Source organism: Diadema setosum, chromosome 1 (genome assembly GCF_964275005.1).
Source record: "Diadema setosum chromosome 1, eeDiaSeto1, whole genome shotgun sequence".
Taxonomy (NCBI): domain Eukaryota; kingdom Metazoa; phylum Echinodermata; class Echinoidea; order Diadematoida; family Diadematidae; genus Diadema; species Diadema setosum.
Genome location: NC_092685.1, coordinates 15,770,421 through 15,788,094, shown reverse-complemented (window position 1 = coordinate 15,788,094; position 17,674 = coordinate 15,770,421). Strand labels below are relative to the sequence as shown.

At 37.1% G+C, this 17,674-nt stretch overlaps 1 protein-coding gene across 1 annotated transcript; it reads left to right on the top strand.

The window, feature by feature from the left end:
* The first annotated feature begins 3,727 nt into the window (after positions 1-3,727).
* On the top strand, positions 3,728-17,123 carry LOC140227480 (DNA-directed RNA polymerase II subunit RPB7). Its single transcript, XM_072307885.1, has 8 exons — positions 3,728-3,830; positions 11,673-11,782; positions 12,961-13,120; positions 13,571-13,621; positions 14,080-14,145; positions 14,710-14,781; positions 15,549-15,582; positions 16,342-17,123. The coding sequence occupies exons 1-8, from the start codon at positions 3,819-3,821 to the stop codon at positions 16,353-16,355; spliced, it is 519 nt and encodes a 172-aa protein (XP_072163986.1). The 5' UTR covers positions 3,728-3,818; the 3' UTR covers positions 16,356-17,123.
* Positions 17,124-17,674: the final 551 nt, after the last annotated feature.

Genomic DNA, 17,674 nt, shown 5'->3' with positions numbered 1-17,674 from the left:
AAATAAAAGATTCATTAAAGATCGGTTCTGATTTGCTATTAAAGATAGGTATACAAAATTAATTATTTCCCATGTTAAAAAGGTTGCATAATCGCCGTCTATCGGAAGTAACGTACGGTATGCGTAGCCTACTACTATGTCTACGTTCAGATAAAGGTTATGTACACTTTGTACTTCACATGTGCGTGAGCACGTGTAAACTTACATTTCCGCTACAAGCGTAGTCTGATTTCCAGACCCTTTTCAAACTGTACTCCTTTTACAAAATGCGCCCTCCGCGACGCCGCCCACGACGAAGTCGCTGCCTTTGCCAAAGGCGAAAGACCATCCAGCTGAACCTGCTAATATTTCTTTTGTCGTTAGAAGGCGTTAATATTCTGGGAAGGAATTACTAGTAGGCCTAATACGAGCAGACGGTGTGGAAGCCAGACTACCTCAAGCGAAATGCGAATCCTTTGCTTTGAGGACAATAGGGGGGGGGGGGGCGGGGAGCGTTTTTTTTTTTTTTTTTTTTTTAAAGACGGCACAGATTGGGGCATGGCGCGATGGGAAAAACGTTGGGTTAGGGTTTCTGGTTAGGGTTAGGGTTAGGGTTAGGGTTAGGGTTAGGGTTAGGTTTAGGGATAGGGTCCCCAATAGATTTTTAGGGTCCCCAATCTGCACCGTCTAAAAAAAAACACGCGGGCGGGGAGGGGGAGGAGGGAGCCGCTCACCGACGATACGAAGTATAGTCAATTACAGAACTTAGACATGAACTAATGAATTCAAGATCTGTCGGATTTCTTCTCTGTGATATGGAACTAACACACTTGAACTCTGCACTGCCTGTCTCATATTACCCCTATTCATTTTTTTTTTTTTTTTTTTGGTTCATAATGCAGGTCCCACAGTCTACAGTTTGATATCGTGCGCAAGTGATTGGTGTAGGCCTATAGGCCTATACAGGGAGGATTTTCTTCTCACCTCGCTGATCAATGGATATGACCAGCAGTGATATATCAACATACGTTGACCAACCAAATGACATTTGCATCTGTTGTTATTTCCCTTCCGCTACGAATCTAAAAATGTTCGTGAGACTTACGTACAGCAACTCCATAATATTCAAGTCGACAATATTCATAAAAGGAGTACAACCAAACAACTAGGCACTCATCTTAAATGATTCAGCAACTGTAAATCACTGCTTCGATCTTTTATATATCTCCCGTATGTCAAGTAAGTCATTATCATATTCATCGACTTTGTTATGGGGCCTATTATGAAAAGAAACTTGAAGGAATATAAGTATTCATGACTTGTGTATCTTTTTGTGAGAATCCAGATATCATCAGCATCACAATCTTTAGACTATAGGCCCTATTTTTTATAATGTGCATGTATAGGGCCCTATTTACTTTTCTTGGCCGCAGTACGAGAAACTAGGTTTGATCTGTCAATAGAGCTTATACATGTATCAACCTTGATCCCTTCAGCTTTTAAGCCGTGAACAGAACAGTGGAATAAGGTGGTATTAAATTTTGGGCAAATAGGCAGTGTGTAGGGCCTCAAAGTGTATGTGAACAGTTATCGTGTAATACATCGGACCTATAGACCTGTGCAGAGACAAATACTATCGTCGTCAAAATGACCTGGATGCTCTCAACCCAGACCAGAACCTGGCCTGGGTTATTTGCTACCTATGTGCTTGTAAATATGTATCATCAATTGAATGGACGTAACACGGTGAACTATACGGTCTGCAACAGTAGTGGCGTTATAGGGAAAACGACGCCCGGGGCAGTGCGAAAATTGCGTCCCTAATTTCTGAAAAAGTGTTCAACCCCAACCCCATCCCAGTAGGGACTTTTAAAAAAGTCCACATGATATGCTTTTTGAAGCACTTAAAATTGTCTTTTGAGGGTGATTTAAATGTAATAAATTTTTGTATTTCAGCTTACAAAACATGGAATTCTTGTCATTTTTTTGGTTATTAAATCTTACGATTCTAATCAAGATATAGTGACGGCCCTATAGATAACGATTTATACCAACAAAATGAGGACTTGAAAAAATACTCTAAATTAGTACGAGCGTGTGAGCCGAAATTTATACTTCCGCGTCATCATTACGTTTTTGCTCTTTGTTTGATTTGTTTGTTTTTTTTGCCCCCCCCCCCCGTATGTTCGAAACCGTTGTCGCCCTCTTTTGATCCAATCGGCGATCGCTTTAGAACGAAAGAGCAGCCGCTGCTCCGTATAACATTTTGCCTGCTAAATATAAAATGACATGTGTAAACATAATAGACATTTGTCATTTTGTCCGCGTCATCATCACGTTTTGTTCTTATCTTCTTTTTTATATCAATTTTGGCGAGCGAGCGCAGCGAGCGAGCCGAAAATTTTTGTATTTCAGCTTACAAAACATGTGTGAACACAATAAACACTGTCATTTTGTCCGCGTTATCATCATCTTTTGTTTTTATCTTGTTTATCTTGTTTTTATCTTGTTCCCCCCCCCCATTCTCCCTCCCCCGTCCGGTTGTTGTTGTTGTTGTTTTTTTTTTCGTTTTTGGCGCCCCAAGGAGTGGCGCCCGGGGCACGTGCCCCCTTGCCTCCCCCCCCCCCCCCAGATACGCCAATGGTCTGCAAGAATCTTCAGCTAATTGAAGGAGGCATATTTAACCAGAATACTACTAAATTGGAAGAAGAAGAAGAAGAAGAAGAAGAAGAAGAAGAAGAAGAAGAAGAAGAACCAGTACTGTGCAGAGTTATTGATATAATAGGTTAAGTGTAATGACTCAGAAAGAAGTAGAAGAAGAAGATGATGATGATGATGAAGATAGGGCCTATACTTTAAAAGATATAAAAAATAAATTGGGTGAATGACATAGCAGCCATATATATTTGCTTTAAAATGTATAACAGATAATAAGAAACAGAGAGTGAAAAACGTGAATCCTCGACGCTTACTGGTGCATTGTAGGTCTACCATGCACTTGGCAAAATATGATTTATTAATTTTTTTTGCCTTGTTTCATACAGTAGGCCCTATGCAATTAGAGGGACGAGATAGTATTGGTTTAGATGAGGATTCAGCTTTTAATTTTTTTTGCTAGATACTTTGAAATCACTTTATGAAATGTTAAAGAACATACAATTCAAACAGAAATTCAAAGACAGTTTAGTTTATTAATTTTGATGAAATTGGTTTTAAAATTGCTGAGATATCTAGAAACAAAGCAAAACAAAGCGATCTTGATAAAAGGTGGTTCCACCTTTTATTAGAATTGCTTTGGTTGTATTTTTTTAATAATCTCAGCCATTTCAAGACCGATTTTCATCAAATAAACTTTGAATTCCTCTTAGAATTATATGCTCTTTCATATTTCAGAAGGGGTTTCTCATTACCTAAAAAACTACCACCATCAAACAACGCTCAGTGACTTGATTCTTTTGTTTGTCTTTTCTCTTCGTGTTTTTTCTCTCTCCCTCATTTTTCTGTTTTCTCGTCTCTAGTACAGTATTTCTGACGACCTAGATCATTTTGATCGACCTTGATGAATTGAGCTCTTGTAAGCAAGATGCGGAGATTTTTAATACACCTCATAGTCCTCACCCACCCACCCTCCTCCAAGAGCTCACGGAGAAATTTGAATAGCGACCCCTTGGCCCTAGCGTTCCGTTCAAACTGCATCTTTTGTATGCAAGATCTTTGCACTGTACTTGCTGTATATCCACTATTGCACGGCACGGTGATGTACTCAAAAAAATTTGCGCTACGTATGTGACTATGTATATGACTGGGATTTCCTCATAAACTAGAGACCCCCGATAAAGATGTTTTACCATGTAAGTATATGTATATTTATTAGCTGTAATATTTAGAGAAATTCGTCTCAAATCGCACAGACATCTGTAGTTTGTTGGTTTGAAAGTTCCAAATATGCCTCTCGCTCTGTCTCATGGTTTTGGGTGCCCGCGGTCCCATGTATTCATATTTTTGTGGGGTAAGCCTTCACGAGATAAACCTGCTTCGTGCTGGCTGCTTCGCTGCACGCTGGCCTCTCCTCGCCTCGCGGCCGGCCTGCCTAACGTTAGGTTTCACGTGCTTGTGTTTGTCTTTGTCTTTGTCACCTTCCGAAGCCCTAGATACTTGGAATTTGTAGTTAAAACAATGGTCTAAATTCTATAAGACGGCAGATCTGGAAAAAGGTGGAAGTGTTTCTACTGTGCAAGCAGAAACGAGAAAGCAAAGGGAAAGTATGGACCCAAATCAACACATCAATGTGATACAAATGAGTTTCAGAGTTTGAGGACTTTCTAACAGTGTTATAAATTTACATAGATCTGTTAGTGTTAGATCTGGACTAGAACCTATTCAATCAAATATTATTAATAAGCACAAAGCAATGGCTCATCTTCATTTTTTTTTTTTTTTTTTGGCGAGGCCTAAGATTAGAAATATTAAAATTAAAAAGATTTGTGTCTGAATCATCAATGCTGATCTCCAGTGATATTTTCAGTAGGACTAGGAGTAGGCAATATTCCTACTTCTCTTTGAATCTGAAGTTTTCAATTCGAAACGAGGAATTCCAGTCCAGTTCAGATACTGTGGTAGCCTGATAAGAAAGAAAAGAGTAAATAGAATAGTAGGATTTGATTTACAACACTAAAAATTTCATCAAAATCAGATATTTAAAGAATTTTCAATAATAGGGAAGTTATGAAATTGTGAAGTTTTACTATCAATATTAGTTTCTGCAGAATAGTTCTAGTTCTAGTTGATTGGAATATATTATGAGTAAGCTGATGATGTCACCATCTCACAATATCCCATTGATCCCATTGATTGTGTGAAAAAAGAATGGTGAAAATTCAGTGTTTCTGTTATTTAAGTGTAAAACATATTTCTGCTTGAATAATTGAAGAATAATAATCAGCTAAATATATCAGGATTTAAGACTGGAGCATAATTGCATTTGAATGAAAAACTTAGAAATTCCAAACTTTAATGTTATTAAAGTATGGCAAGTTCTGAGTGGATGACATCATCACTTCAGTACTTGCTTATAATAAACACTGTAGTCTGTAGATCTATTCATATTGCTGCTCAAGAAACTGTTTCCTGAAAAATTACAAAAGCTTCAAAATGTCGAAACTTCCCTAGTTTTCATTCATTTTTTATCAATTTTTTTATTGTTGTGCTAAGAAAATGTTTGTCCTTCTTTTCAGATTAACTTTCAACTGCACCAGAATTCCCATTTAAATGACTTGGAAGGTAGAGTTTAGAGGGGGATGTAACATTGTACATGGGTATTTTTAGAGCATTTTTAGGGCATTCTTCCCCTCCTGCTTTGTTTCTTCAACTTTCTTCCGTTTCAAGATGTGTCCTCGTGAATGCATGAATAATGAAAGGTCTAAATGAAATCATTAAACTAAGTTGGTCAGTCACTGAATCTTTACCATAATACCTCTTTCCTAAGAGCTCCTTCCTAAAAGCTGAATTCCTTTTAGTTTTGATTTCTGTCACTTATTTCAAATGGTTGAGAATATCTGATATTGGTAAGTTTTTCATTATTTTAAAACTTTTTTTGTCCCCGCCGAACGAGTTCGAGCAGGGGACTATGAAACGGGCTCCGTACGTGTGTGTGTCCGTCCGTCCGTCCGTCCGTCCGTGTGTCCGTCCGTGTGTGCGTCCGTGTGTGATCAAAATCTTCAATTTGCTACTTCTCTGTCATTTATGAGCCAATTTTGATTCTGTTTGCTTTATATGATAGCACTACATGGGAGCTTTGAAACTTCTACACAGAATTTCAGTCGTGACCTTTGACCTTGACCTTTGACCTATATTGTACATTTTGCTACAAAATGCTACTCCTTCGCCATTTCTAACCCGATTTTGATTCCGTTTGCTTTATATGATGGCACTAGGTGAGGGCTTCAAAACTTCTACACAGAATGTTGACCTTTGACTTCTTTGACCTTTGACCTTGATTTTGACCTGTATTGTACATTTTGTTACAAAATGCTACTCCTTCGCCATTTCTAACCCGATTTCGATTCCGTTTGCTTTATGTGATGGCACTAGGTGAGGGCTTCAAAGCTTCTACACAGAATTTTGACCTTTGACTTCTTTGACCTTTGACCTTGATTTTTTGACCTATATTGTACATTTTGCTACAAAATGCTACTCCTTCGCCATTTCTAACCCGATTTCGATTCCGTTTGCTTTATGTGATGGCACTAGGTGAGGGCTTCAACACTTCTACACAGAATTTTGACCTTTGACTTCTTTGACCTTTGACCTTGATTTTTTGACCTGTATTGTACATTTTGCTACAAAATGCTACTCCTTCGCCATTTCTAACCCGATTTCGATTCCTTTTGCTTTATGTAATGGCACTAGGTGAGGGCTTCAACACTTCTACACAGAATTTTGACCTTTGACTTCTTTGACCTTTGACCTTGATGTTTTGACCTGTATTGTACACTTTGCTACAAAATGCTACTCCTTCGCCATTTCTTACCCGATTTCAATTCTGTTTGATTTATGTGATGGCACTAGGTGAGGGCTTCAAAACTTCTACACAGAATTTTGACCTTTGACCTTAATTTTTGACCTACATTTTGTTGTACATTTTGCTACAAAATGCTACTCCTTCGCCATTTCTAACCCGATTTCGATTCCGTTTGCTTTATGTGATGGCACTAGGTGAGCGCTTCAAAACTTCTACACAGAATTTTGACCTTTGACTTCTTTGACCTTTGACCTTGATTTTTGACCTATATTGTACATTTTGCTACAAAATGCTACTTCCGGCGGGGACATATATTACGCACCGCGTAATTTCTACTTTTCCTTGTTTTTCCAGGATTGGACCTGGAGTGATTTTCAAGAACCTTCTCTGTATATCTGATCAATGACTTCACTATATCCAGAGAATAATTCTGCATAATTCTTGTACTTGTTGTTGCCACGACACTACACCTGTATTTGTGTGAGAATATTTAGGTGATACGCTATCAGCGTATCACCTATTGTGATTGTCAAAATCTCTCTTTATTTTTTTTTATTCTTCTTTCTTTCTGGACAATTTTGTGTCGTCAATATCTCAAGAATGACATTACGAAATAACATGACATTTTCAGTCAACATGTCTCATGACAAAATCTAGCCACAATAAGGTTTTCATGACAGTAACATATCTATGACGTCATCTAGGCGCCATTTTGTGATTTTCGGACCTTGTCACATGATCGATCATAACTTCATAACTAGATGTCATTTCTGTATCATTTTCGGTGGACATGAAGTTCAGGTCACGCTCTATCTTACTTTTTAACGCTAGTTACACAGGTCATCATTATGCGCGCGTAAGCGCGCGTCAAAATTTTAAAAGGCTCAAAACGACTTCCCAATGGGAAATCTTGAAGTTTCAGACAATTTTGAGCGTTTCAAACATTTTCTCGCGTGCGCGTCCGTCCGCGCAATTTCGCGCGCAGAGCCCGTAAGCAACATGAAAATGCAATTTTTTTGACTGATTTGGATTCCTGATACTTTGAGTAATAATATCCATTGATTTCCGATCGATTACGACCTATAACAAAGGAATGCACTGGCGTCAAAGTTGAAATTCCGCGTGCGCGTCTTTCTGCAAATATAGTGAAAAAACATGTCTTTGTTTATTTCGCCATAGCTCTTTAAATCGTCCGTTGACCCTATATTTCTATTGCATATTACAAAAGTATATGAATTGTAAGTAACATTCCAAGTATCAGTATTGCCAGGAATACGCGATGACGTCATCATATCGTCATTTTAAATCAAAAAAGTGGAATTGATTTTTTTGAGGTACTGTTTCTGACATTCATTTGCTCGTATCTCTGTTGTTTAAGCTCAATATTACCCCAAATTCAGATATGTTGCACTTTGAACATTTGCCTTTCAAGGCCATGTGATGGTTTTGAAATATGATGACGTCATCATATTAGAAATTGTGATTAAAGGTAAAGACTCAAAATCAGACAAGTTTACGTGTTATGTCTATGGGAGGTGATTTTTTTTAAAACCATGCATTGACTTGACAACGTTTAAGCACCTTTACCTCATCTGATTTTACTCCATTTCCACTGAAACATAAATATGTTGTAGCTGAGACAACAAGCTTTAGTAATCATGCATGTCATGTTTTCAAATCTCCTCATCAGGTTGACAATTTTGCAATTTAAAACTGAAAATGAGAGTGCAATCTGTACGGAACGATTCCCAATTTTTCTTTGCAACTGTATATTGATCGAATCCACGCTGCCACTTGTGGGAAGTTGAATAGCGCCATCACAAGTCAACACTGTCACGATAGTATTTAGATTTAAGTTTCGCACTCGATCTTCAGGACAGCCATGTGGCATAATCGGTTAGCGCGCTGGTTGTTCATAACGCCATACCGGAAGGCGAGAGGTTCGACTCCCGCAGGACTTTTATCCGTTCTTTCTTTTTTTTCTCTTTTTTTTTTTTCGGCAGTTGAGCTTTACTCCGATGTCATTTATCGTATTACTTTATCAAGTGTACGTAACCCGTGAACACGGCTGCTCTATTTCCCTTGTTTTGTATTGGAGTTTGGAGATTGGGTTTGCTTCATAAATTTTGTCACACTTAATGTTGTAAATTGCCCCTTGTTACAGTGTCCCGCTTGCCACCTTTCGTTTGCTCTCTCCTTTTCTCTTCATTGGTTATTGTTATACTGTAACAGGATAGGTAGGAACATGTATGTTTAAATAACTTGCAGGAATGAGAGCTGAATTGATTAACTCTAGTCCAGGTGTATGGCGTCTCGCTCATCTCTTTGAAATTCCAGGTTGTTATTGTTTGACCCAATAACGAAGTTGTAGACAGGTTATATGTTGTTATAGAGGTATCTTGTGCCACATGAGTGGAAAGCATCTCTGTTTAGTAGTAGTAATGAACTTTTTCATGTTGTATATGGTATAAATATTTAAGATAAATATATATATATATATATATATATATATATATATATATATATAAAGATTAAAGATAAATTTCACATCCAATCTTCGGTACAGCCGTGTGGCTTTATAGTCACTTAGCGCGCTGCATGGTCATTATGCACTACCTTAGGACGAGATGTTCGAGACCCGCAGGACGCTATCATTTTCTTCTCTCTCTTTCTTTGTGTTTCTTTTGGCAGTTCAGCTTTATTCCGATCGATGTCATTTATCGTATTATCTTATCAATTATACTACCCCACGACACACAGTCGCTCAAGTTCCTCTTTTTTTTTTTGTCGGAGGCTCTAGGTTGGATTTGCTTCATTTATCATACGTATTGTTTAAATTGCCCTTGGTACAGTGCCCCGCTTGCCACCTTTCCTTTTCCCTTTCCTTTTCTCTACGTTTGTTCCTGTTATATTGTCACAAGACAGGTCGGAAAATAATTTGCATAACTCAACTGGAGCAGGAATGGCAACTGAATGAATTAACTCTAGGCCAGGTGTATGGCGTCTCGCTCATCTCTTTGAAATTCCAGGATGTTATTGTTTGACGCAATAACGGAGTTGTAGACAGGTTTTATGTTGCTATAGAGGTATCTTGTGCCACATGAGTAGAAGGCATCACTGTTCAGTAGTAGTAATGAACTTTTTCATGTCCCTCCATGTCAATTATAGTGTGGTTTAAAGGGGTTGTGTGTCTATCTGCCAAAGAAAAGGAATAACTTATTTTCGTCATGGCTGTTTCTCTATACGTAGCCGTAGGTAATGAGTGTTGTTGGTATCTGAGCAGTGAAGAACAGAGCATCAGGCTAAAATCCCCCTTAGTTATACGCGCTAAGCGTTCAATTTGATATATCTTTCTTTATGAAGTCAATCCCTGCTAATGGAGTTACAGAATTATGTTATGACACGTTTCACTGAAAGTTTGTATAAAGCAAAGTTTATGGACAAGGCAAGCAATTGTACATGAATATACCTACCATTGATTTCAGAGGGAAATTATGGTATGCATAAATGTAAGGGTATCATTGCTTTGGAATTGCTGAGACAATATGCTTGGCACGAGGGCTTCCACTTCTAATAACTGATCCCTTTGAAGATGTGTCGGTCACGGGTGATCGTCATGATTCATCTTTCACGTAGAAGCTTGCATTCCACACTCTTGGTTCAAGAAGACTTACCATCATACTTCAAATTGTTATTAAAGGTAAAGACTCAAAATCAGACAAGTTTACGTGTTATCTTTATGGGAGGTGATTTTTTTTTTTATGTGCATTAACTTGACAACGTTTAAGCACCTTTATCTCAGATGATTTTGCTCCATTTCCTCTGTAACTTAAGTGTGTGGTAACTGAGACAATAAGCTGCAGTAATCATGCATGTTATTCTTTGAAATCTCCTTATTAGTTTGACAATTTTGCAGTTTAAAACTGAAAATGAGAATGGAATGTGGACAAAACGATTCCTGATTCATTTTTCACATACATAAGTTTATGTTCCTCTTTTTTTTCTCGTCGAGACGTATGGCCGAGTGGTTAAAGGCGACGTCTCAGAGACGTGAGGTTGCACACGTGCGGGTTCGAACCCCACAAGATCACGAAACAAAATACTTAGCTATTTTACTTTTTTTTTCTTCAATTTTGTATTACATATACCGTCCATGTAGAAATCACATTCGTATATAAACGCACCTATACACACACACACAGACACACACACACACACACACACACCATATCCCTCTTTTTTGTGTTGGAGACCACATTGCTTCGACTGCTGCAAAATTTTGCAGGCTGACTTTGTCAAACCGATCATAGTATGTAATGACGACGACGGAGGTGTTGTACTTTGAACAATTGTCTTTCAAGACCATGTCATTGTTTTGTACTTTGATGACGTCATCACACTGAAAATTGTGATTAAAGCCTAAAGGCAAGGTATCAAATCCAGCCGATTATAGGTTTTATGTTTACGGCACGTATTTTTCCCAAGTTGCCAGAAATGGCATAGCGACATCAGTAGTTACAAGGCCGCATTTCCGTCTAGCAATGCAATACATGTTCACGCGGCCACGTTGGTTGAGTGGGCATTGACTTTTCTCCCTGTAATATCTATACATTTCTTTTTTGCCTTACCATTTCCGTGGATGTCCCGTGGCCGAGAGGTTAGAGAAACGGTTTTGCATGCACGCTCAATATAACTTCAATGTGCCTATATCACATTCTTTTCTTTGTCGATCGCAGATGACCGACATCTGATGACCCCAAGCGTATCACCTAACTCGTCAGTCTGACGAGTTTCATATCTCGTCTTACATGTTTTTGAAGGGGCACAAAATCTAAAATGAATGTTGACATATGTGTACAGGGTGTTACAAATGTAACAATATACTCCCCCACCCCCTCGATAAAAAAAAAAAAAGGAAAAAAGAAGGAAATGTTCCATAGCTTGAAAGATGTGAATTTAGCTTCTGAAAGTTCAGAATTTGCTGTTTTCAGGTGTGAATTTGAGTGTGTGTCATTGCATTGAAAATTTCCAATAAGAAATAAATATTGAATGTTCCCTGTGTTACTTATACGTAAGTTATAATGGGGCTGTTGAACCCATATCCAGAGACACTGATTTCATGTAGTGCTCATTCAAATTGGAATTCATACAGGAAGGTTATGCTTTACTTTAGGTATCACTGGAGCATGAAATCTTGCTCCATCCACGGTACTTTGGACCCAACCTGCTGAACACAGTCAAGCAGAAGCTTTTCACAGAAGTTGAAGGAACATGCACTGGCAAGTGAGTGACAATTGAGCAGTGTTACCATTGATTAATTTATTATGATGATATTCTGCTGACTTGTATAAAAGAATCTCTATAATAACCTTTTCAGTGCTTTCAATTTTGAAGCCTCATTATAGATTTCTGTAACATTCTGCCCAAAAATTGTTAGTCTTGATACTTGTAATATTCTTGCAGTGTGTTACCGCAATATGCCTTTCTATCAAAGATATCCACCACAGAATGCTGTCAACCTCTCAAAGGTTCCTTTCAGGAGTATTGTGTCTGCCATGGAAACTTTGGTGAAATTTATGGGTGTGAGATGCACCAGGGGTTTCGAAGCTGTTACCTTATGCCTTGCTTCATGTTTATTCATAGTAATTCACAGTCACATCTGTGCTTTTTCATGTACATTATATTCCCACAAGATAATTGTGGCACAGTATTTTACAGGTTGAGTTGATCAGTTGCTATTTTCATAAGTATATGAAAGCTTTAATTTCACGGTGTTATTTCATTTTGTAGCATTTCCATGTTACACTATGTATACACATTGGTTTTAACTTCTATCAAAGAGGAAATAATTTTGCATAATCGTCATGTAAAAAAACAGTAACAATATAGAAGTGACATTTGGCTAAAGTTTGACAAATAGTACAGAAAGGTTACTAACATTCAAATGGTGCTGTGACAATTTGATGAGCATCTCGGGCTGTGATTTAATACAATTGTTTTTTTCAGAAAGCCACTCTCTCCTCCAAAGGGTGAAAATCTGTTGTAAGCCATATTTCAATTTATGGCAAGCCATAAGTTTTGCATGGAAACATATGAGACAGTTTGGCCATTGGATAAATCTGACAGGTCCCATCCTAAAAGCAGTGAAAAAAGAAAAGAAAAGAAAAAAGGTCAGGCAGACAAGTCTATGCTCTTGATAGCTTGTGGTCTTTAGATTTTAAAGAGTTTGTCCATGCATTGCTTGTTCTACATATCCAAAGGTATACAACCTTGATCTCTCAGAATACTGGTGTATCATGACAAATACCCTTGAGATTTACAACCTTTGTTACTGATTTGTGAAGTTTCTTGGCATTTACACAACCATGGACAGTTTACTTTAGTTTTAGTATTGTCAAGTTGTCGATGCTGTTGTTTATTGATTATTGTCAAGTTGTCTAACTATGTCTGTTCCTTTCAAGGTATGGCTTTGTGATTGCTGTGACAACAATTGATAACATTGGAGCTGGGATGATTCAGCCTGGTAGAGGGTTTGTTCTCTATCCTGTGAAGTACAAGGCCATCGTTTTCAGACCATTCAAAGGGGAAGTTGTCGATGCAATGGTAACGCAGGTCAACAAGGTAAATTTTGTCTTAACTAAAAATCATTTCATTATTTCAGGCACAATTAAATTTCTGTGATTCTTTTGTTTAGTTCACTGTATAATCAGCATTACCTGCAATTCAGTTTTACACTGTAGTACACCTGCAGATTATATTGTATTATTTCCAATTTCTAAACACAATATGCTTTAGGTACTGTATGTGAGTATTGAACTAAACAATGTCTACCAGGTATTAACTTTATGACATGCACAGTGCGTGATTGTATCTATTTTCTATTTAGACTAAGAGCAATGTGGAAGTGTCTAATGCTTTTACTCTTGATAGGTAGTTATACCCACATCACACAGAGCACTAGAATAATGTGACAGTGGCTTATCTTTCTCATTGTTGCTACATCATATTTTAATTCAGTGCAAACTTTGCAGAAACTGAACGAGTAATAGCACTGACTTTTTTGTTGTGCAGGTTGGCCTCTTCACCGAGATTGGACCTCTCTCTTGCTTTGTATCAAGACATGTAAGTTCCGTGGTAGATTATGTTATTATTTTTTGCATTACAAAACTTGGGTTATATTTTACACTGTATATTCATGCTATTGATAAGTGCCTGCCATAGCCAAAGTGATTTCTATTAATGTGAGAAGTTAAAGGGCTCATGAATGAAGTTCGTGTTAAGAATATGAATATTTCATTTGCTATGCATCTAGATTATCACATAGAAGCAACTTCTGTTTAATGTGTTGATACTCCAGTTAAATTGGAAATGGTGAGCAATATGTACATGTATTCATATGTATGAATATGGATATTGCCTTGTAGCAAGTACTGTAGTCCACAAATAACGTGTAAAATGTGTGATGGGGAAAGAACATACCCACTTTAATTTTTCCTGCTGAATCAGATAGTCTCACAAATTATATGCATACCAAAATACTGACATGTGGAGTTTAAATTTTGTCTGTCAACCCCTTGCAGTCCATCCCTGCTGATATGGAGTTTGATCCCAATTCGCAACCACCGTGCTACAAGACGAAAGATGAGGTAATCTATTCCACAGAAAGAGCAGATGGGATCCACATTACAAGTTTATTGTAATTTCATGTGCAACATGGTCATCTATAGCAATGTAATTGGTGAAAATTAGTTCATTTGACTACATTGACTGAGGTAAATAAACAGGAACATTTTAACAAGTCATTTCACCCAGAGTTAAGAATAACTAAACAAAAAATCAGTCAATTTTGACAATTTTTGTTCCATCTTGCTGCAAAGTTACTTTGACATTATATTAGACACATTATAAAATGTTCTCATTCAGCAAGCATGTGTATCGTTTATGAATGAATTGTTGCTGAAATACTGTCAGAAAACTTCTATTTGAAGGTATTATCTATGATATCACATACATACAAGGCACAGGTTTAGAGCATTGTGCTTGGCATGTGATGTGCAAATTATTTAGAGACATGCCATTGTATGTCCTCCTGTATGCAATTCAGAAACAGCATGTCATTGTTTAATCATTTACCCTGCTTGTAATAGTAACTGTAGCAAATATGTCCGTGAAATTAAAATCCATATTGTCATGTCATTTCACACTACCAGGACATCGTTATCCAGCAAGATGATGAAATAAGGTTGAAGATCGTTGGCACAAGAGTTGATGCATCAGACATTGTAAGTTTACTTCCAGTCAGTCAGTGGAATAAAAATGCAAAATATGGGCCAGATGCTTCAAACACACTTTGTCCACTTGGGCATGTAGGGCAAATAGAATTAATGGGCATTAGTCTGATGAAATTGTTTGGCTTCCTCAATATTGAGAATGGGAGCTATTTATGTCTTTAACAATGCCTTGATGGGCTGAACTGATGAATAATAAACACAGAAATTCCAGTTACAAAGAAAAAAAAAATTCAGGTTGCAACATTATCCTACTATTGTTTTTTTTAATTGTTTATCTGTTCGGTTATAACGAAATGTTGATATAACAAAAGAAAACTGCTGGTCCCAAGGACTTTGTTATAACAGAAGTCCATTGTATGTAGTCGTAAGAAATATGAGTATCAATTTCAGTAGTTTGGTATTTAAAAAAAAAGGGAAAAAGATTGAATGGAAATGAAATGAATAATGGATTTTAGAGATTTCATCCCATTCACAGTCTAAAATCAGATGATTGTCACTGCATGTGACATGTACCTATTGTACACAGGTGTGAAGTACTGCAAGTAATTGTGTACAACTTTTTGCATTCAAAAAATTGATATACATTCAGCTTGCTGTACTCGAGTAAAGAGAAATAATGAAATTATAGAGCTAGATGATTTCATTAAGGTTTGTGCAAAAGAAGGGAAAAAAAGAAGAGAAATCTTGTATTTATATGTCTCTGTCTGCCTTGCATGACATGCACTAATCAATAATTTCATGTCCTTAATTTTGAACAGTTTGCCATTGGTACGCTTATGGATGACTACCTCGGTAAGTCTCATTTGTCATTATGTTGCACAGATTTATCTCTAATGAAACCAATTTATGAGAAAGTGATAATTTGAATGTTTGTGGGTCATGTAATATGGCAATGTGCAAACACCTCCAAAAATTGGTGTAGGTCATCTGATTCCGGTATCACTATCATTGGCATACTGGCACTGAACTGTTTTATTTGTACATAAAACGATGCTTTTATATCACTGTACAGAAATTCTTCTGTGTTTAAGATATTATTATGGACCAAACTGCATGTTGTTACCCATCTTCCAAAACAAAATCAGGCTGGTCAATCATTGAATTAAAAACGTAAGTAAATTGTCCTGTTTTGTACAGTGCACTGTGTACTATGTGAGAGCCACTAAAGCCATATGACCAAAAATTTTACAAATGCCATGAGTACTGTAAAAGTGTATATTTTCGCGCTCGGTGGGGTAAGAAGATCTTCGCATGTTTTTAATTCCGCGGAATCAAGACTTCAGCTATTGGAACATATGGGAAGCAAAAATATTAGCGTGCTTTTATTTTTGCGCTAGTTTCTGGTTGCGCGAAATGTGCGAAAATATCAACACCCCGAAAATTTCCACTTTTACAGTAAACACAATTACTCACCAGCAAGTACAGTGAGTAAAGCTTAAGGTTTTGATTGCATTGGTAAAAGTTAATGTTACTTGGAGTGGGTTGGCCTATCGTCTTGGTCATGCAAGCAGTAACGAGATACTGAAATTGAATTTCTTTTTGGCATTGCAGGTCTTGTGAGCTAACACCCTGTGCTTCCATGAAAGAACAAAAAACGGTTCTCCGCAGAAGTGACTGAATGCATGCAATCTGGGACACTAGCTCCGTGCAGAGATGTCAGCACAGAGGACAGCATTCTTTCCAGGTTATACATGATTAACCAGTCATCTGTAAAAGTGAGAACAGTGTAAATATTAACATGTAAAAAAAGAAGCCAGCTGTTGACTATTTATCTACTTGTGCTGTTAAAGCAATATCATCAGAAAGTAGGTCTAGAATATTCAAGTCAGCTAAGAGATAGTTCCTTGTTGACATTTGATCAATGGGGAAAATCTTGCAGCAAACTGGAAGGCAAACTGACTCATTGCCAGAGGTGATAAGGTCATTGAAGTCAGATACAGTGCACTCCCGTTATGACGAACATTGTCATAACAAAATTCTGGCTACAAGGAAGTAAAAATTCAGGCCGCGGCATTATCCGTTCTATGTTTTTTATTGTTGGTTTGTTTATAAGGAAATTTGGATATAACAAAAGGAAATTGCCTGTCCTGAGAAGTTTGTTATAATGGGAGTCCACTGTACTTGCCAAAAGCACTATTTTGCTCTTACACATATCATATTTTCTGGTACGGTACATATTGGACAAATGACCCATTTGACATAGGACTTCAAATATGATATCCAAATCAATTCATTTGAATCATTAAAGTTTCACATTTTCTTTTTTAAATTGATGGAAAAATAAAGTAGAAATACATGTATTTACTTTACCAAATATCTACAGGCCTTTTTTTTTTTTTGTGATGCGAGGCATGTACAATGTACTTCATGAAGTTGAAGTTCAGCTGAAAGAAGGATTTTTAAGGAGAAATGTTTAAGGAGAAATCCAGTCCAAAAATAAGTTTGATTAAAAAAAAAAGAAGAGTAAAATCTTAGAAATTCAACGGTAAAAATTTGACTGAAATCGGATGAAAAATAAAGTGTTGTGAAATTTTGAAGTTTTGCTCATTTCTGCAAAAACATATGATATGGATATGAATATGCAAATGAGTGAGCTGACCATGACCATGTCATAACCTCACAATTTTCCATTGATCGTGTACAAAAAAATGACGAAAATTCAATGTTTCTGTCATTGAAGTCTGAAACATGTTATTCCTGGTTAAATAACTTCAGAATAGTGATCAGTTAAATATATCAGGATTTGAGCCTAAGGTTTAATTGCCTTTGAATGAAAAACTGGAAATTTCACAATTTTATGTACAAACTATATGGCAAGTTTTGAGGGGACGACATGCTCACTTTTCCATTTGCATATTCATATTGACCGTTCAAGAAATGTTTC

Excerpts from the sequence above, each read along its gene's own strand:
- LOC140227480 (XM_072307885.1), top strand. Across the intron at positions 13,121-13,570 it reads TGGTAACGCAGGTCAACAAG|GTTGGCCTCTTCACCGAGAT; the intron begins GTAAATTTTGTC and ends TTTGTTGTGCAG. Across the intron at positions 13,622-14,079 it reads CTTGCTTTGTATCAAGACAT|TCCATCCCTGCTGATATGGA; the intron begins GTAAGTTCCGTG and ends AACCCCTTGCAG.